The 19,322-nt window shown below is 40.8% G+C and overlaps 1 protein-coding gene across 1 annotated transcript in view; it reads right to left on the reverse strand.

Annotated features, from left to right (window-relative positions):
* The window catches only part of ARHGAP19 (Rho GTPase activating protein 19), a 54,015-nt gene extending 34,977 nt beyond the window's left edge, over positions 1 to 19,038 (reverse strand). The window contains exon 1 of the mRNA XM_047760651.1: positions 18,976 to 19,038. Within this exon, the coding sequence (XP_047616607.1) occupies positions 18,976 to 19,031 (56 nt within the window). The 5' untranslated portion in view covers positions 19,032 to 19,038. The remainder of the gene's footprint in view (positions 1 to 18,975) is intronic.
* Between the last annotated feature and the right edge of the window lie 284 nt (positions 19,039 to 19,322).

Below are 19,322 nucleotides of genomic sequence, written 5' to 3' on the forward strand. Positions count from 1 at the left end.
AGAATAAATACATGAAGCAGAGGGAAAATTTTTGAAGCAAGACATAAAAAGTATAATCCACAAAGTAAAGATGGACATATTTAACTACCTTAAATTTTTTTAACTGTTCTGTTCAACAAATGACATTATAAATTAAGTTCTTAAAAAATGAAGTAAGTCATGGTGCCTCTGAAGAACAGAACTGGGTGAAAGAACAGGAGTGGGAGAGAAATTTTCACTGTAGGCTCTTTTTGTACTTTCTGGATTTTTGATTCATGTGAACATATTACCCATTCATAATAAATACATAAATTTAAAACTTTAAAAGTTATAATAAAAGACAAACCATAAACTGGAAAAAAACATCTGTCATGCATATACAAGGATTAGGACTCAGAATTTATCAATATGCCTAAAACTTATAAGAAAAACACTCAAAGATAATTACTCAAAGGATATGACCAAGTAATTCACAGTGAGGCCTAAATGACAAACATGAAAAGAATCTCAACTTTAAAAGTTTTCAGGGTGGGAGTTCCCAACATGGCTCAGTGGTTAACGAATCCGACTAGGAATCATGAGGTTTGATCCCTGGCCTCACTCAGTGGGTTGAGGATCCAGCATTGCCGTGAGCTGTGGTGTAGGTGGTGTAGGACTCGACTTGGATCTGGTGTTGCTGTGGCTATGGTGTAGGCTGGCTGCTACAGCTCCGATTGGACCCCTGGCCTGGGAAACTCCATGTGCTGCGGGTGCAGCCCTAGAAAAGACAACAAATAGATAAATAAAAGTTATCAGGGTAAAACAAATTTAAAAAAATGGTATCTTTTCCCATCTATCATTTTGGCATAAACCATCATATAAAGGTGACATCTTATTATCAACAGCATATGGAAGTTCCCAGGCTAGGGGTCGAATCAAATTGGAGCTATCTGTGGCTGCTGGTCTACACCACAGCTACAGCAACGCCAGATCGGAGCCTTGTCTTTGACCTACACCACAGCTCATAGCAACGCCAGATCCTTAACCCATGGAGCAAGGTCAGGGATTGAACCTGCATCCTCATGGATGCTAATCAGATCCGTTTCCACTGAGCCACGACAGGAACTGCAGTGTTGTTTTTTATTTTTTATCACGAGCCTGTGCTTAACTTTATGAAAAATTTTTTGTGCACTATTGATAATCACATGATTTTTCTCCTTTATGTTGTTTATATAGTGAATGATACTGATTATGTTAAAGTAACTTCACGTTTCCAGAATAAACCTAAATTGTATTGAGGTAGTATCATTTTTATATATTGCTGAATTTAGTTTGCTAACAGTTTATTTAGGATTCTCCATATATGTTCATAAGTGAGATTATCATGGGATTATCCTTTCTTATATTGTCTTCGTTAGGTTTTGTTTCAAGGTGGTGCTGGCCATATAAAGTGAATTGGGGAGTGTGTCCTAGTTTTCTATTTTCTGAAAAAGTTTATGTGATATTAGTGTGGTTTCTTCTTTAAATGTTTGATGGAATAGACTGATGAAGCCATCTGGACCTACAGTTTCCTTTGTAAGGTTTTTAATTACATATTTTAAAATTCTTATGTGTTATAGAACTCTTCAATTTTCCATTTCTTCTTGTATTAATTTTGGAATTTGTATACTTAGAAGGATTTATCTATTTCACATACATTTTCACATTACTGGCATAAACTTATTGTAATATATCCTCTTAGGAACTTTTTTTTTTTTTTAGGGCCACACTGATGTCACATGGAAATTCCCAGGCTAGGGGGTCTAACCGGAACTGTAGCTGCTGGCCTACACCACAGCCACAGCAATGCCGGATCCTTAACCCACTGAGCGAGGCCAGGGATTGAACCTGCGTCCTCATGGATACTAGTCAGATTCGTTTCCAATGAGCTACGAAGGGAACTCCTCTGCTCTTATCTTTATTATTTCCTTTCTTCTACTTTACTAGATTTGGGATAAAGATGGCACTGCAAATCAGTAGGGAATGAATGACTTTTTCATTAATGGTGCTGGGACATGTAGACATCTGTGGGGGGAAAAATGAAAATTGACACCTATCTCACGCTATATATAAGGTCAGTTCCAGGTGAATTATAGATCTAAAGATGAACAACAAGACAATAAGCTTCCTAGAAGGTAATATAAAGAAATGTACTATCAAACTCAGGACACAGAAATAATTTTTTAAATAAAACATTAAAATATTGGAATCAGCAGTTAGCAAACCTGACTGGTATCCATGAGGATGCAGATTCAATCCCTGGCCTTGCACAGTGGGTTGAGGATCCAGAGTTGCCATGAGCTGTGGTGTAGGTCGCAGACGTGGCTCGGATCCCACATTGCTGTGGCTCTGGTGTAGGCCAGCAGCTACAGCTCCGATTAGACCCCTAGCCTGGGAACCTCCGTATGCTGCAGGAGCGGCCCAAGAAATGGCAAAAAGACCAAAAAAAAAAGAAAAAAGAAAAAGAATAAATAAATAACCCAATAGCAAAAAAAGCATGAAATTTCAATAAAATCTCATTCAAAAAACTACACGAGGAAGATTCCTCTGTGGCACAGTGGGTTAAGGATTCAGCATTGTCTCTGTAGCAGTTAAGGTGGCTGCAGAGGTGCCAGTTCATTCCCCAGCCCAGGGCAGTGAGTTAAGGATCAGGCGTGCCACTGCAGCTGTAGCATAGGTCACAGCTGCAGTTCAGATTTGATCCCTGGCTCAGAAATTTCCATATGGATTGGTGCAGCCAAAAAAAAAAAAAAAAACTACCCATTATCATTAGACATCAAGGAACTGCAAATTAAAAAACCATGACAGGAGTTCCCGTCATGGCTCAGTGGTTAACGAATCTGACTAGGAACCATGAGGTTGCAGGTTCAATCCCTAGCCTTGCTCAGTGGGTTAAGGATCCGGTGTTGCCGTGAGCTGCAGTGCAGGTTGCAGACGCAGCTCGGGTCCCGCGTTGCTGTGGCTCTGGCATAGGCCGGCGGCTATAGCTCCGATTCGACCCCTAGCCTGGGAACCTCCATATGCCGCGAGAGTGGCCCAAGAAAATGGCAAAAAGACAAAAATAAATTTAAAAATTTAAATAAATAAATAAATAAATAAAAATAAAAAACCATGACATACTATTATCCAACAGAATGGCTAAATTAAAGAGACTGACAATATCAAAGATTAGAGAAAATAATAGCTAACTCTTTTATACAGATAGTGGGGCTATAAATGTATATGACTATTTTGGAGTTCCCATCGTGGCTCAGTGGAAATGAATCTGACTAGTATCCGTGAGGATTTGGGTTCAATCCCTGGCCTCACTCAGTGGGTTAAGGATCTGGCTTTGCCGTGAGCTGTGGTGTAGATTACAGATGCGGCTCAGAGGCTGCGTTGATGTGGCTGTGGCATAGGTGGGCAGCTACAGCTCTGATTCATCCCCTAGCCTGGGAACCTCCACATGCCACAGGTGCAGCCCTAAAAAAGCAAAAAAAAAAAATATATATATATATATATATGACTATTTTGAAAAACTGTTTGGTCTTATCTACTAAAGTAGAACAAGTTGTACCCCATGACCCAAAAATTCTAAAGCATGCCTAACAAGTGCAGCCATGTATTGCATCAAAAATCCCAAATAAGAACGTTCATTAATACATTAATTTCTTTTTGGGGTGGGGCTTGCCCATGGCATGCAGAAGTTCATGGGCCAGGGACAGAACACAAGTCACAGCAGTGACAATGAGCTATAGCAGTGACAACACCGAATCTTCAACCACTAGACCACAGGGAACTCCTACCTTAATTTCTAAACAAACAAACTGGAAGCAAAATGTCCAGCAGAATGGTTTTTTAAAACATGGCATATATAATGGCAGATTTTACAACAATGAAAATGGGCAAATTCCAGTTACATACACCATCATGAATGAATCCTACAGAAAATGTTCAACAAAAAAGTCTTTCTCACACAAACACGCGCAACTACTTACTATATAATGCCATTTATACCAAATTTCAAAAACAGTTTAGAGATACAGTCTCCAACTTACAATGGTTCAATTTAAGATTTTTCAACGTTATGATGGTGTGAAAGCAATATGCGTTCAGTGGAAACTATATTTCAAATTTTGAATTTTGGAGTTCCCGTCGTGGCTCAGTGGTTAACGAATCTGACTAGGAACCATGAGGTTGCAGGTTCGATCCCTGGCCTTGCTCAGTGGGTTAAGGATCCAGCGTTGCTATGAGCTTTGGTGTAGGTCGCAGACGCGGCTCGGATCCCACGTTGCTGTGGCTCTGGTGTAGGCTGGCGGCTACAGCTCCGATTTGACCCCTAGCCTGGGAACCTCCACATGCCGCGAGAGCGGCCCTAGAAATGGAAAAAAAAAATTTTTTTTTGAATTTTGATCTTTTCCCAGGCTAGTGACATATAGTCCAAGACTCAGTCATGATGCTGGGCAACAACAACGAGCCATAGCTCCCAGGCAGCCACAAGGTCATGAGGGTAAACCGATATACTTACAACCATCCTGTACCCAGACAACCATTCTTTTTTTTACTTTCAGTACCATATTCAACAAAGTACATGAGATATTCACCACTTTATTACAAACTAGGATTTGAGTTAAACAGTTTTGACTAAATGATTTTTATATGCTAATGGAAGTGGTCTAAGCATGTTTAAAATAGGTTAGGCTAACCTATGGTGTTCAGTGTTTGGTGTATTAAATGCATTTTCAATTCCATTGTAAATCGAGGAATATCTGTACTTGCTTAAGTGGCAAAATGGTAGAGAATCAGAGATATATTTACCATTAGGGATAATGGTTACCCTTGGGAATTAGTGATTATGAAGAGGCAAGAGGGCACAAGGGGAGTTTCTGGGGTACAAGCAATGTTTTATGATAAACTATTAAGCTATGAGGAAAAGGGAGTGATTCGTTAGAAGTAAAAATGGAAAACGTTAAGATTTGCAGAAGATGCATGAAAGAGTATGGATTATATTATTCTACATACTTATATGTATAACCAACATCTTTCACGACAAATTTTTTTTTGTCTTTTTGTTTTTTCTAGGGCTGCACCCATAGTATATGGAGGTTCCCAGGCTAGGGGTCGAATCAGAGCTGTAGCCACCGGCCTGCGCCACAGCCACAGCAACTTGGGATCCAAGCTGTGTCTGCGACCTACACCACAGCTCATGGCAACGCCGGATCCTTAACCCACTGAGCGAGGCCAGGGATCGAACCCACAACCTCATGGTTCCTAGTCGGATTCAATAACCACTGCACCACAACGGGAACTCCATCACGACAAGTTTTTTTAAGAAACCAAGTAGTTTTGACTTAAATCTTGCTACAAATTGATGTAAATATCATAGAAAATCAAAGTAGGAGTTTCTGTTGTTGTGGCTCAGCAGGTTAAGGACCCAAGATTGTCTCTGTGAGGATGGGGATTCGATCCCTGGCCGTGTTCAGTAGGTTAAGGATTCCGCATTGCCGCAAGCTGCAGTGCAGGTCACGGGGTGGCTTGGATCTGTTTTGCTATGGCTGTGGTGTAGGCCAGCAGCTGCAGCTCCAATTCAACCCCTAGCCTGAGAACTTCCATGTGCTACAGGTGTAGCAAAGAAAAGAAAAGAAAATCAAAGTACAGTATATACAAAAGATTAATTTCCTCATCATAAAGGTTTCTCCACAAGAGTTCCTGTCATGGCTCAGTGATTAACAAATGGTTGTGTAGGTCGCAGACGCAGCTTGGATTCAGCACTGCTGAGGCTGTGGCATAGGCCGGTGGCTACAGCTCCTATTAGACCCCTAGCCTGGAAACCTCCATATACCATGGGTGCAGCCCTAGAAAAGGGAAAAAGGGGTGGGGAGGGGGGGAAGGTTTCTGCACAGATGGCCAGAACCAGGAGAATTCGTAGTTAGGTACATGGGCACATAGAGATAGCAAGGACTCCAGTATTTAAATGCATATGCTAGGCAAATACCCTAAAGAGTAATAAGAGGCAAAATGTATCCCTCAAAAAGGATTATTTTTTATTACTATAGTCTGCAATGATTACTTTTACCACTAGATGGAACTCTACATGTAAGGTGATATGCTTAGTGAAAGGACTGGAAACAAAATCCACAGCTGAAAAATCAATTACATAAAAATGAAATGCAAGTGCTTTTAAGGCATGCTGAACCCATGAATCTGCAAAATTCAAGGCAGTGGGGAAAAAAATAACTATATCCTGCAGATGTATCTTTTGGCTGACTACTATCAAAATTGCATACCCACAAAACTAAATGTTTCCTCCCTAGTGAATTGCTTAACTTGATTTGTTCTCCAAGAACCACAATCTTGGCAACATCTATCAAAATATGAGCTATATTTAAAGTTGTCTAAACCTGACTTACCACCCTGAGAGAAGTATGCACTCTCTTACTGCCTTTTCAACCTTCTGGCTCTGAAACATGGCTTTAAAATGTTTCACTTTATTGGAGAGCTATTGCATATTAATACATACAAGTAATAAATAAGAGGCTGTTATTCTTCACTTTTTCTCCAAGCCAAAGTTACACTGGTATTATGAATTCTGTACATAGAAAGAAAAAATAAAGCAGGCTCCATGTGCCCAAGCTGGCAGGTTTTTTATACATGAAACAGTTTTAAAGTTAAGTTGTACCACAGTTTTTCAGGAAATAATATTCAATTTCTAACAAAAGTTTTGAAATGCTCTGTCCTTAAGAGTAGCTGTCCACATCACCCTAATACCAAAACCAGATGAAGATACACCCAAAAAAGAAAACTATAGGCCAATTATCTTTGATGAATATAGATGCAAAAATTCTCAACAAAATTTTAGCCAACCGAATCCAACAACATATAAAAAAGATCATACACCACAACCAAGTGGGATTCATATTAGGTTCACAAGTATGGTTCGACATACACAAATAAATCAACGTCTGGAGTTCCCGTTGTGGCGCAGCAGCTGACGAATCCGACTAGGAACCATGAGGTTGCGGGTTCGGTCCCTGCCCTTGCTCAGTGGGTTAACGATCCGGCGTTGCCGTGAGCTGTGGTGTAGGTTGCAGACGCGGCTCGGATCCCGCGTTGCTGTGGCTCTGGCATAGGCCGGTGGCTGCAGCTCCAATTAGAACCCTAGCCTGGGAACCTCCATATGCCGCGGGAGCGGCCCAAGAAATAGCAAAAAGACATAAATAAATAAATAAATAAATAAATAAATAAATAAATAAATAAATCAACGTCATACATAATGAATAAAAGTCAAAACCCACATGATCATCTCAAAAGATGCAGAAAAAGCATTTGACAAAGTCCAATATCCACTCATGATAAAAACGCTTACCAAAGTGGGTATAGAGGGAACATACCTTAACATAAAGCCATTTATGACAAAACCACAGCAACTACAATACTCAATGGAGAAAATCTGAAAGGCTTCCCACTAAATCTGGAACAAGACAAGGATGCCCACTCTCATCACTGTTATTCAACATAGTATTGGAAGCCCTAGCCACAGCAATCAGACAAACAAAAGAAATAAAACATATCCAAATTGGAAGAGAACAGGTAAAACTGACACTACATGCAGATGACATTATACTATATATAGAAAACCCTAAGGACTCAACCCAAAAACTACTTGAACTGATCAACGAATTCAGCAAAGTAGCAGGATATAAAATTAACATTCAGAAATTGGTCGCATTTCTGTATACTAACAATGAAATATTAGAAAAGGAATACAAAAATATAAAGCCTTTTAAAATTGCACCCTAAAAAAATCAAGTATCTGGGAATACACCTGACCAAGGAGGTGAAAGACATATGCTGAGAAGTATAAAACATTAATCAAGGAAATTAAAAAGGATTCAAAGAAATGGAAAGATATTCCATGCTCCTGGGTTGGAAAAATTAATATTGTAAAAATGGCGATACTACCCAAAGCAATCTACAGATTCAATGCAATCCCTATCAAATTACCCATGACATTTTTCACAGAACTAAAACAAACAATCCAAAAATTTATATGAAACCACAAAAGACCCAGAATTTCCAAAACAATGCTGAGAAACAAAAACCAAGCAGGAAGCATAACTCTTCTAGACTTCAGGCACTATTACAAAGCCACAGTCATCAAGACAGTGTGGTACTGGTACCAAAACAGACATACAGACCAACAGAACAGAATAGAGAATGCAGAAATAAACCCAGGAACCTATGATCAATTAATCTTCAACAAAGGAAGCAAGAATATAAAACGGAAAAAAAGACAATCTTTTCAGCAAGCGGTGCTGGGAAAACTGGACAGCCACATGTAAATCAATGAAACTGGAACACGCCCTCACACCATGCACAAAAATAAACTCAAAATGGCTTAAAGACTTAAATGTAAGACAAGACACCATAAAACTCCTAGAAGGGAACACAGGCAAAACATTCTCTGACATCAACCTTACAAATGTTTTCTCAGGTCAGTCTCCCAAACCAACAGAAATAAAAGCAAAAATAAACCAATGGGACCTAATCAAATTGACAAGATTTTGCACAGAAAAATAAACCATAAAAAAAAAAAAAAGACAACTTACAGAATGGGAGAAAACAGTTGCAAATGATGCAACTGACAAGGGCTTCATCTCTAAAATATACAAACAATTTATACAACTCAACAGCAATAAAGGCAACAACCCAATTGAAAAATGAGCAAAAGACCTTGAAGAGACACTTCTCCAAAGAAGATATACTGATGGCCAACAAGCACATGACAAAATGCTCAACATCACTGATTATTAGAGAAATGCAAATCAAAACTACTATGAGGTACCACCTCACACCAGTCAGAATGGCCATCATTAATAAGTCCACAAATAACAAATGCTGAAGAGGATGTGGAGAAAAGGGAACCCTCCTGCTCTGTTGGTGGGAATGTAAATTGGTACAACCACTGTGGAAAACAGTATGGAGGTACCTTAGAAAACTATACATAGAACTACCATATGACCTACCATATGACCCATATGCCACTCTTGGGCATATATCCAGACAAAACTTTCCTTGAAAAAGATGCATGCACCTGTATGTTCATCGCAGCACTATTCACAATAGCCAAGACATGGAAACAACCTAAATGTCCATCAAAAGATGAATGGATTAAGAAGATGTGATATCGGAGTTCCCGTCGTGGTGCAGTGGTTAACGAATCTGACTAGGAACCATGAGGTTGTGCGTTCGATCCCTGGCCTTGCTCAGTGGGTTAAGGATCCAGCATTGCTGTGAGCTGTGGAGTAGGTTGCAGACACGGCTTGGATCTTGCATTGCTGTGGCTGTGGCGTGGGCCAGCGGCTGCAGCTCTGATTAGACCCCTAGGCTGGAAACCCCCATATGCAGGGGGAAGCAGCCCTAGAAAAGGCAAAAAGACAAAAAAAAATAAAGAAGAAGAAGATGTGATATATATACACAGTGGAATACTACTCAACCATAAAAAGAACACAATAATATCCTTTGCAGCAACATGGATGGAACTAGAGACTCTCATACTAAGTGAAGTAAGTCAGAAAGAGAAAGACAAATACCATATGATATCACTTATATCTGGGATCTAATATATGGCACAGATGAACCTTTCTACAAAAAAGAAAATCATGGACATGGAGAACAGACTTGTGGTTACCAAGGGGGAGAGGGAGGGAGTGGAATGGATTGGAATTTGGGGTTAATAGAAGCAAACTATTGCCTTTGGAATGGTTAAGCAATGAGATTCTGCTGTACAGAACTGGGAACTATATCTAGTCACTTATGATGGAGCATGATAATCTGAGAAAAATGAATACATGTATGTGTAACTGGGTCACCTTGCTGTACAGTAGAAAATTGACAGAACACTGTAAACCAGCTATAATGGAAAAAAATAAAAATCATTATAAAATTTAAAAAAAGAGTAGCTGTCTAAGATTTTATAATAGGGACCTCATCACTAATTTATAGACTCCAATAGTCTGCAAAAATATATTTGACCCCTATATTTGATCCCAACTTGAAGTGATTTCAGACTTCTAGAGCAACTAGATCTGAGTTACACTGGCAGATGAAGGAATTTCTTTCTTTCTTTTTTTTTTTTGTCTTTTTTGCTATTTCTTTGGGCCGCTCCCGCGGCACATGGAGGTTCCCAGGCTAGGGGTCGAGTCGGAGCTGCAGCCCCTGGCCTACGCCAGAGCCACAGCAACGCAGGATCCGAGCCGTGTCTGCAACCTACACCACAGCTCACGGCAACGCCGGATCGTTAACCCACTGAGCAAGGGCAGGGATCGAACCTGCGACCTCATGGTTCCTAGTCAGATTCGTTAACCACTGCACCACGACGGGAACTCCAGATGAAGGAAGTTCTGATTCCTTACCCTTTTAACCTAAACATTCTGGAAACCTAAGATTTTGCCCTATGGAATGACAATGCAAAGTTCTCAGTCAAGAACGCTAATTATTCTTCCAGAGTACCAATAACTCAGGTTTATTAACATGTATTTAACTTGTCAACTTTCATCCTTTTGGGTGTCATAAGAATTGCCATTAATTCTGTTGCTGCCACCTCCCTTGCTTTTTCTCTCCCAGGCTGGTGTACAATTGGAAGAAAGTTTACTTATATTAGAAAAGTAATATCAAAATTCCCTATTCATTTGAGAAAGTTCTAAAGGATGCTTCGCTGACAACACATCTCTCTTATCATTATCTAAAAGCTGTTTACCCCTCAAAAAAGTACAGTCAAAGCTTCAGGAGACTCTTTTCCTACAGACTTAAATGCGATGAGCTTCAGGTAATTAAAACATGAAGTATTTCTACCCATGATCAGATGAGATTCCAAAAGACTACTTCTAAATCCACTTGTTCCAAAGTCCAGAGTAATACTATCCAAGAGACAGCTAATGCTTCTGGTCTGGCAAATAACTTATTCCTATCTACACAACTTTACATATTGAAAATTCTTAAGAGCTTTCAGCGTTCCCTTGCGGTGCAAAAGGTTAAGGATCCAGTCACTCAGGTCACTGATGAGACGCAGATTTGATCCCTGGCTCAGGAATTTCTGCATGCTGCAGGCGCACCCCCCCCCAAAAAAAGAGCTGTTATCCCTTAGTCAATATTCTATGAACCTAATCATAAGTCTCTTCATCAACCAGCATAAGAAGGTGAAATGCTTTTCTGAGGCACATGGTAGCCAAACAAGAAATCAAAATCGCTCATTTATTTAAATCCAAACTATGATCTACTGAGGGCTTTATAATTTTAAGAAATTATAAGGTACAGAAACGAGAAACTGGACTAAGACTCTGGCCTCTTGAAACATAAAATTCACTAAATACTAAATTATGCTATTTTTTTCCACTGTCTCTATCTTCAAAAACACAAGTGGTCGATCACAGGTGCAATTACCAAATGAGCAGCCAGAAGGCCCCATGAGATGACTGTGAAAACAGGTTGCAAATAATTTTTCTTTTATTTCATTTGCACATACATATTATTCTTTTTCACATCTTTTTTTTTTTTTTTGGTCTTTTTGCCTTTTCTAGGGCCGCAACCACGGCACAGGGAGGGTCCCAGGCTAGGGGTCGATTCAGAGCCATAGCCGCTGGCTTAAGCCACAGCCACAGCAACGCCGGATCTGAGCCATATCTGCAAACTACACCACAGCTCGTGGCAACGCTGGATCCTTAACCCACTGAGCAAGGCCAGGGATCAAACCCACAACCTCATGGCTCCTAGTCAGATTCGTTAACCACTGAGCCACAACGGAAACTCCCACATATCATTATTTTAAAGAGATCTTTGGGCATTTGCTAAAACTCCTTTGAAATTAGAAGTGATTATGAAACTTTTTTCACCATAGTAAATCTTGAGCAACCACCACTCTGGGGAAACACAATATACTTTCCCACTTAGCACTCTGAATGACACCAACTGTTTAGATGATGTGATATTGAAAAGATGGATTCTAATATAAGAGATTTTATGATAAATGAAGTATGGAATACTTCTGAAATTAAATTTTTAAAAATTTAAATATTCCAATTTCTTTTCAACACTTTTATTTCTTAATACCAAAAAAAGTCTTTTGGTTAAAATATTTACGCTTTAATAAAATTTAGGCTTTATCCTCTGTACAAGCTTAATACACATAACCTGGATTCAGATTTTCAATGAAAATGTAACACAAGGATTTAAGTGTGTTTCACATTGGTAGACTTATTTTTAATATTTAAAAGCCATGCTTATTTGATGAAAAAAAAAAAAAAAAGGTCGAAAAATGACTGATTTCTTGCTAGAGACCTCCTAACAAATGGAGCAAAGTGAACAGCAGATTTAATTAAGGAGAGCTTGGCCATGAGGACAGCTGCCACAAATGACCTGACCAAAAAAAATAAAGTAGACCTTGTTACTTAAGTGAAGAAACTGTTACTACCACAAGTGGAGGGATTATAGGGATCCTAAAAGTCAGAAAACTTTGTTTTTGCTTTTAGGGCCTCACCTGCACCATATGGAAGTTCCCAGGCTAGGGGTCAAATCGAAGTTGCAGCTGCTGGCCTACACCACAGCCACAGCAACGCCAGAGCAAGGCCAGGGGTCAAACCTGCATCCTCATGGATGCTAGTTGGGCTCATTACCACAGAGCCACAATGGGATTCCCCCAGAAAATTTTTAAATGATAAATAGACTTAGGCATACAAAAGCTAACCATATTTCAAAGGGCTTAATGTAGTGCATATAGTGGTCTCTGATTAAAGTCTGACTTTCAGAGTTCCTGTAGTGGCTCAGCGGGTTAAGAACCCGACATAGCATCCATGAGGATGTGAGTTCAATCCCCGGCCTGGATCAGTGGGTTAAGGATCAGCATTGCAGCAAGCTGTGGCATAGGCTGCAGATGTGGCTGGTATCCCACATTGCTATGGCTACAGCATAGGCCTTAGGGCAGCTCTGATTCAACCCCTGGCCTAAGGAATTTCTTTATTACATAATCCCAATGTCATTCTTTATCTACAGTTCTTGGTTTCTGATATTATATTCCCCTGATTCTTAGTTTCCTGTTATTTGGTGAGTTTTTCTTTAGTTTCACTGTTTTTACACTCTTGGTTTTACCTCTGTAATTGTGTTCAGCATAAAAATAAAACAAATGAGGAACTTCTTTGTTACATAATCCCAATGTCATTCTTTAGCTACAGTTTCTAAATTAATTAGGTCCCCTCTCCCCCCAAATTTATAATTAAAACACATATAGCAATTGTAGCTGTCATAGTGGCATGAAATTACCAATTTAATATTAAGAACTATGTGATTTCTATATTTCATTTATGAATTATTTTTCTCCTTTCATTGGCACTGATAGAACCCAATGGACACACACCTTTTCCTCTAATTGGGTGACATTATTTTAAAGCATGTCAAATAATGGTTTGCTTATTATAATACATTTCAGAAACTTGGACAAGGAGTTTCCGTCGTGGCACAGTGGTTAACGAGTCTGACTAGGAACTATGAGGTTGCAGGTTCGATCCCTGGCCTTGCTCAGTGGGTTAAGGATCCAGCGTTGCGGGGAGCTGTGGTGTAGGTTGCAGATGTGGATCCCGAGTTGTTGTGGCTGTGGTGTAGGCCGGTGGCTACAGCTCCGATTCGACCCCTAGCCTGGGAACCTCCATATGCCGTGGGAGCAGCCCTAGAAAAGACAAAAAAAAAAAAAAAAAACTTGGACAAATATTAACTGAATCATTTTTCTTTTTTTTTTGTCTTTTTATTTAAACTTATATGCCTAATCCATTTACTTTTTTTTTTTTTTTTTGCTTTTTAGGGCCCTATGTGCAGCATATGAAAGTTCCCAGGCTAGGGGTCGAATTGGAGCTGTAGTCGCCAGCCTATGTCACAGCCACAGCAACATGGGATCCGAGCCAAGTCTGTGACCTACCACAGTTCACGGCAAAGCCACATCCCCAACCCACTGAAAGAGCCCAGGGATCTAATCCAAATCCTCATGGATACTAGTCAGGTTCGTTTCCGATGTGCCACTGCAGGAACTCCCCTCAATTCATATACCTTTAAAGGAAACATCTCATTTTCATATTTGTGAATATAAACAATATTTTAATTACATGTTAATTTTTCAAAAGTTTAAGGGTTAATAAATAGGAGTTCCCGGTGTGGTGCAACAGAAACAAATCCAACTAGGAACCATGAGGTTGCAGGTTCAATCCCTGGCCTCACTCAGTGGGATAAGGATCCAGCATTGCAATGAGCTGTGGTGTAGGTTGCAGATGAGGCTCAGATCTGGAGTTGTTCTGGCTGTGGTGTAGGCCGGCAGCTGTAGCTCTGATTGGACCCCTGGCCTGGGAAACTCCATGTACCAGGGTTTCGGCCCTAAAAAGTACAAAAGACAAAAAATAAAATAAAATAAAATAGATAGACAATAGTTATTACATTAAATATAATTTAACAGTCTTGCTTCAGGCTCTTTCTTCCAAAAAAAAAAAATGTCATTCCCATTTGGAATGACACACAAATAAGTAAGTCAGAGCAAATTTAAATACTAATCACCTTCTTGTCCCCTAACTTGTTTCTGCCCCCCTTCATTCATTTGGGGCCTACACACCACCCCACACTTTTCTACGGAATAGACTTAACGTACGTAATGCTACATCTAGGAAAGCTTAAAATTGAGATAAGATGATTCTCCACATGTACTAGTTATCACCTTATTGCCTCTCACATATTATTATCTAATGCTGCAAAAATGGAGCCGGAGCCTTTAAGTGTATTTTCTTTTCCAGCTGGTACAGTATTAAGCATCATTTACAAAGATCACCGGAGAGACAGGGCAGGTGGCAGGACCTTTCCCTTTCTGGTCCCAGGCTGCTCCTCTAGGCAAGCTCCTGCAGCGTGCTCAGCTTCTCCACTAATAGAATCCTGCACTCTACAAGCAGCACCCACAAGCCAGTTGCTTCCCCCCAAAACATCTCACTATGAACAGCCTTCCCCACTATCCTAAAGGGTGGATTTCTGCTAGGTTCCGTAAGGTTAATTTCCAACAAGTTCCACCACAGTAACTTATCTGGCCATTCTTCCTCTAACAAGGTGGGATCTCTGTCCTAGGGTACCTTTTCTTAGCATATTCTATCTCAACCCTAAGGATTATAGTGGATTCTTTACTTATTTTTTCAGCTTTATCAAGGTATAATTGGCAGATAAAAATTATAAGATATTTAAGAGTTCTCATTGTGGCAGGGCAGAAAAAGAATCCAACTAGGAACCATGAGGTTGCCAGTTCAGTCCATGGCCTCATTCAATAGGTTATGGATCTGGTTTTGCCATGAGCTATGGTGTAGGTCACAGATGCAGCTGGGATCCTGAATTGGTGTGGCTGTGGTGTTGGCCGGCAGCTGTAGCTCCAATTGGACCCCTAGCCTGGGAACCTCCATATGCTGCAAGTGTGGCCCTAAAAAGCAAAAAAATATATATATGATATTTAAACCATACGACATGACAACCTGATATACATATGCACTATATAGCTGATTCTGATTTCTGCTACTGGTGTATTCTTTAGAAAAGTCTTTACTTACTACCCAATCCCTTGTTAATTCCAATCCCAAATTATAGACAATAACTCTTTTTTTTGGTCTTTTTTTTGGCGGGGGAGGGCACACCCGCAACATATGGAAGTTCCCAGGCTACAGGTCAAATTGAGCTGTAGCCACCAGCCTACACCACAGCTATAGCAATACCAGATCCAAGCCATGTCTGTGACCTACACCACAGCTCACTGCAACGCCAGATCCTTACCCCACTGAGTGAAACCAGGGTTCGAACCCGCATCCTCATGGATACGAGTTGGGTTGTTACTGAGCCACAATGGGAACTCCAATAACTCTTTTTTTTTTGTCTTTTTGCCTTTTCTAGGGCCGTACCCTCAGCATATGGAGTTCTCAGGCTAGAGGTCTAATCGGAGCTGTAGCCATCGGCCTACACCAGAGCCACAGCAACACGGGATCTGAGCTGCGTCTGCAACCTACACCACAGCTCACGGCAATGCCAGATCCTTAATCCATTGAGCAAGGCCAGGGATCAAACCCGAAACCTCATGGTTCCTAGTCGGATTCGTTAACCACTGCACCACAATGGGAATTCCTCCAATAACTCTTTATATTAAACTTTATCCAATTACTGTACAGATTCTGTGTAATTGAACCCTGACTGAATATATCAGGTAAAACTAGCAAAACATCTACACACAGCAGGCTCTGGCATTTCTAGAAACAACCCATCCTAAAAAATGGTTAATAAAGTGTAATTTAGGAGTTCCCGTCGTGGTGCAGCGGTTAACGAATCCGACTAGGAACCATGAGGTTGCAGGTTCGATCCCTGCCCTTGTTCAGTGGGTTAACGATCTGGTTTGGCCATGAGCTGTGGTGTAGGTCGCAGACGTGGCTCTGATCCCGCATTGCTGCGGCTCTGGCATAGGCTGGCGGCTATAGCTCCAATTCGACCCCTAGCCTGGGAACCTCCATATGCCGCTGGAGCGGCCCAAGAAATGGCAAAAAGACAAAAAAAAAAAAAGTGTAATTTAAAAGGTCACTCAAAGTAGTCAGAGAGTATCTTCAGAAAAAAAGTACTCATTCAGGAGTTCCCATTGTGGCTCAGCGGTAACAAATCCGACTAGTATCCAAGAAGACACGAGTTCCATCCCTGGCCTCGATTGATGGGTTAAGGATCTGGTGTTGCTAAAAGCTGAGGTATAGGTTGCAGATGCAGCTCAAATCTGGTGTTGCTGTGGCTGTGGTGTAGGCCAGCAGGTGCAGCTCCAACTAGACCCCTAGCCTAGGAACCTCCATGTGCCGCAGGAAGCGGCCCTAGAAAAGGCAAAAAGACAAAAAAAAAATTAAGTAATAAAAAAATTTAAATAAATTAAAAAAATAAAAATTGGCTCAAGTTTTTTTTTTTTTGGTGCAATTATAAATAGGATTATTTTCCTAATTTTATTTTCATATAGTTCATTCTTTTTTTTCTTTTTTTCTTTTTTTTTTTTTTGGGCACACCCGTGGCATGTGGAAGTTGCAGGACCAGGGGTCAAACCCACACTGCGACCCAAGTCACTGCAGTGACAACACTGGATCCTTAACATGCTGCTCCACAGAACTCCTGTAGTTCATTCTTTTTTTCTTTTACTTTTACTTTCTTTCTTTCTTTTTTTTTTTTTAGGATTGCACCGGAGGCATTTGGAAGTTCTCAGGCTAGGGGTTGAATTGGAGCTGCAGCTATCGGCCTTCACCACAGCCACAGCAATGCAGGATCTGAGCCATAACCACAACCTACACCACATAGCACAGCAATGCCAGATTGCTGACCCACTGAGCGAGGCCAGGGATAGAACTCACACCCTCATGGATACTAGTTGGATTCATTTCTGATTTGCCACAATGGGAACTCCTTCTTGTAGTTCATTCTTAATGTACAGAAACACAACTGATTTTTGTATGGTGACTTTGGATCCTGCAACTGTACTAAATTTGTTTATTAGTTCTAACAGTGTTTTCGTTAGAGTCTTAAGGGTTTTCTATATATAAAATCATGTTGTCTGCAAACAGGGATAATTTTACTTCTTCCTTTTCAATTTGGATGCCTTTTTATTTTTTCTTGCCTAATTGCTCCAGCTAGGACTTCCAATACTATGGTGAATAGAGGTGGCAAGAATGGGCATCCTTGTTTCCTGATCACCCCTATTGGGATGGCTATTAAAAAAAATAAATAAATAAATAAACAAACAGAAACAAAAGACAAGTGTTGGTGAGGATAGGATGAAACTAGAACCTTTGTTCCAGCTTTCAGACTAACTGATTGGTGGGGAAGCAAAACAGCACAGTGCTACAGCAAATAATATGGAGGCTCCTCAAAAAAAAAAAAAAAAAAAAAACCTGAAAATAGAACTACTGTATGATCCAGCAATCCCAGTTCTGTGTATTTATCCAAAAGTATTGAAATCAGGATCTCAAAGAATTATTAGTACTCTCATATTCACTTAGGCATGAGTAACAATAGCCAAGATGTAGAAACAACCTAAATGTCCATGGACATATGAACAGATTAGCAAAATGTGGTATATACACAGAATGGAATATTACTTGCCTTTAAATAGGAAGAAAATTCTGCAATATGTGACAACATGGATTAACCTTGAGGACATTTTGCTAAGTGAAATAAGCCAGTTCAGAGAGACAAATGATTCCACTTACATAGGGTATCTACTTAGATGAAGTATCTAAAAACAGTCCAATTGACAGAATTAAAGAGTGGAATGGGGGTTGCCAGGGGCTAGGAGAGGAGGAATGGGGCATAAAGTTTAATAGGCATAAAGTTTCAGTTGAGCAAGATGAGTAAGCTCTTGAGATCTGCTGTACAACATTGTACAGAGACAACAGTACTTATTGCACCGTTAAAAAATTTACCAGCAGGGTAGATGTTAAGTGTTTTTACCACAATAAAATAAAAGAATGTTTAATAGCCTCAGGGACTCAAACCCATTTCTGACACTCAAATCCGTGCTCCGATTTAACTATATAAACTGCTTCGGAAATGATTAAAAAGTACTGACAGCGTTCTCTCCCAGTGCTGAGCGAGGTTGAGGAATTTGCTTAACAGCTCTGGGCTTGAGTTTCCTCACCATCAAGATGAGCCTCAGCGCAAAGGCAGGCAGCGCTGCCGTCACCAACTGGTCATAACGCCGCGGATGGACCTCCAACGAGCCTCAGCAGGACCAAGTCCCGCCCGGCTGGAGCCCAGCGCTGCGGCCAGACCAACGCGCCTCAGCCCCGGAGGCGCGAGGGTGAGAAACTCAAGGGAGAAAGGAACAAAGCCCAGCCCCGCTGGGTCATCGTGACCCAAGGGAAAGGCGTCAGTAAGTCCGGCCCATGGCCTCGTTTCCTAGGCAGCTGGACCAAGAACTCGGCTCACCTCCGGCTGCATTCCCGGGCTGGCACCTCCCCTTCACTCTGCGCCTCCGTCGCCATCTTAGTCAGCAAACTTCTTTCCCCGCCCCCATGCCTTTGGACTGGCTAAGGCGTTTCCCCTTCTCTTGTACGATTGGATGGCTTATCCGCCCCTCCTCAACCTGCACAGTTTCATATTATTGGTCTATTCAAATACTTAACCGTCATTGGTCGACCCCAGTCATGGCGGAAAGGAAAGGGGTGGAGAAGAGGCCCAGGCCGCGAGGTCTGCTGGGAGTTGTAGTTCCTCATTTTGATGAACCCGTGAGAGTCCACAGACTTTTATGTTCAAGGCAGAAATCCCCGGCCTAC

Source organism: Phacochoerus africanus, chromosome 15 (genome assembly GCF_016906955.1).
Source record: "Phacochoerus africanus isolate WHEZ1 chromosome 15, ROS_Pafr_v1, whole genome shotgun sequence".
Lineage (NCBI taxonomy): Eukaryota > Metazoa > Chordata > Mammalia > Artiodactyla > Suidae > Phacochoerus > Phacochoerus africanus.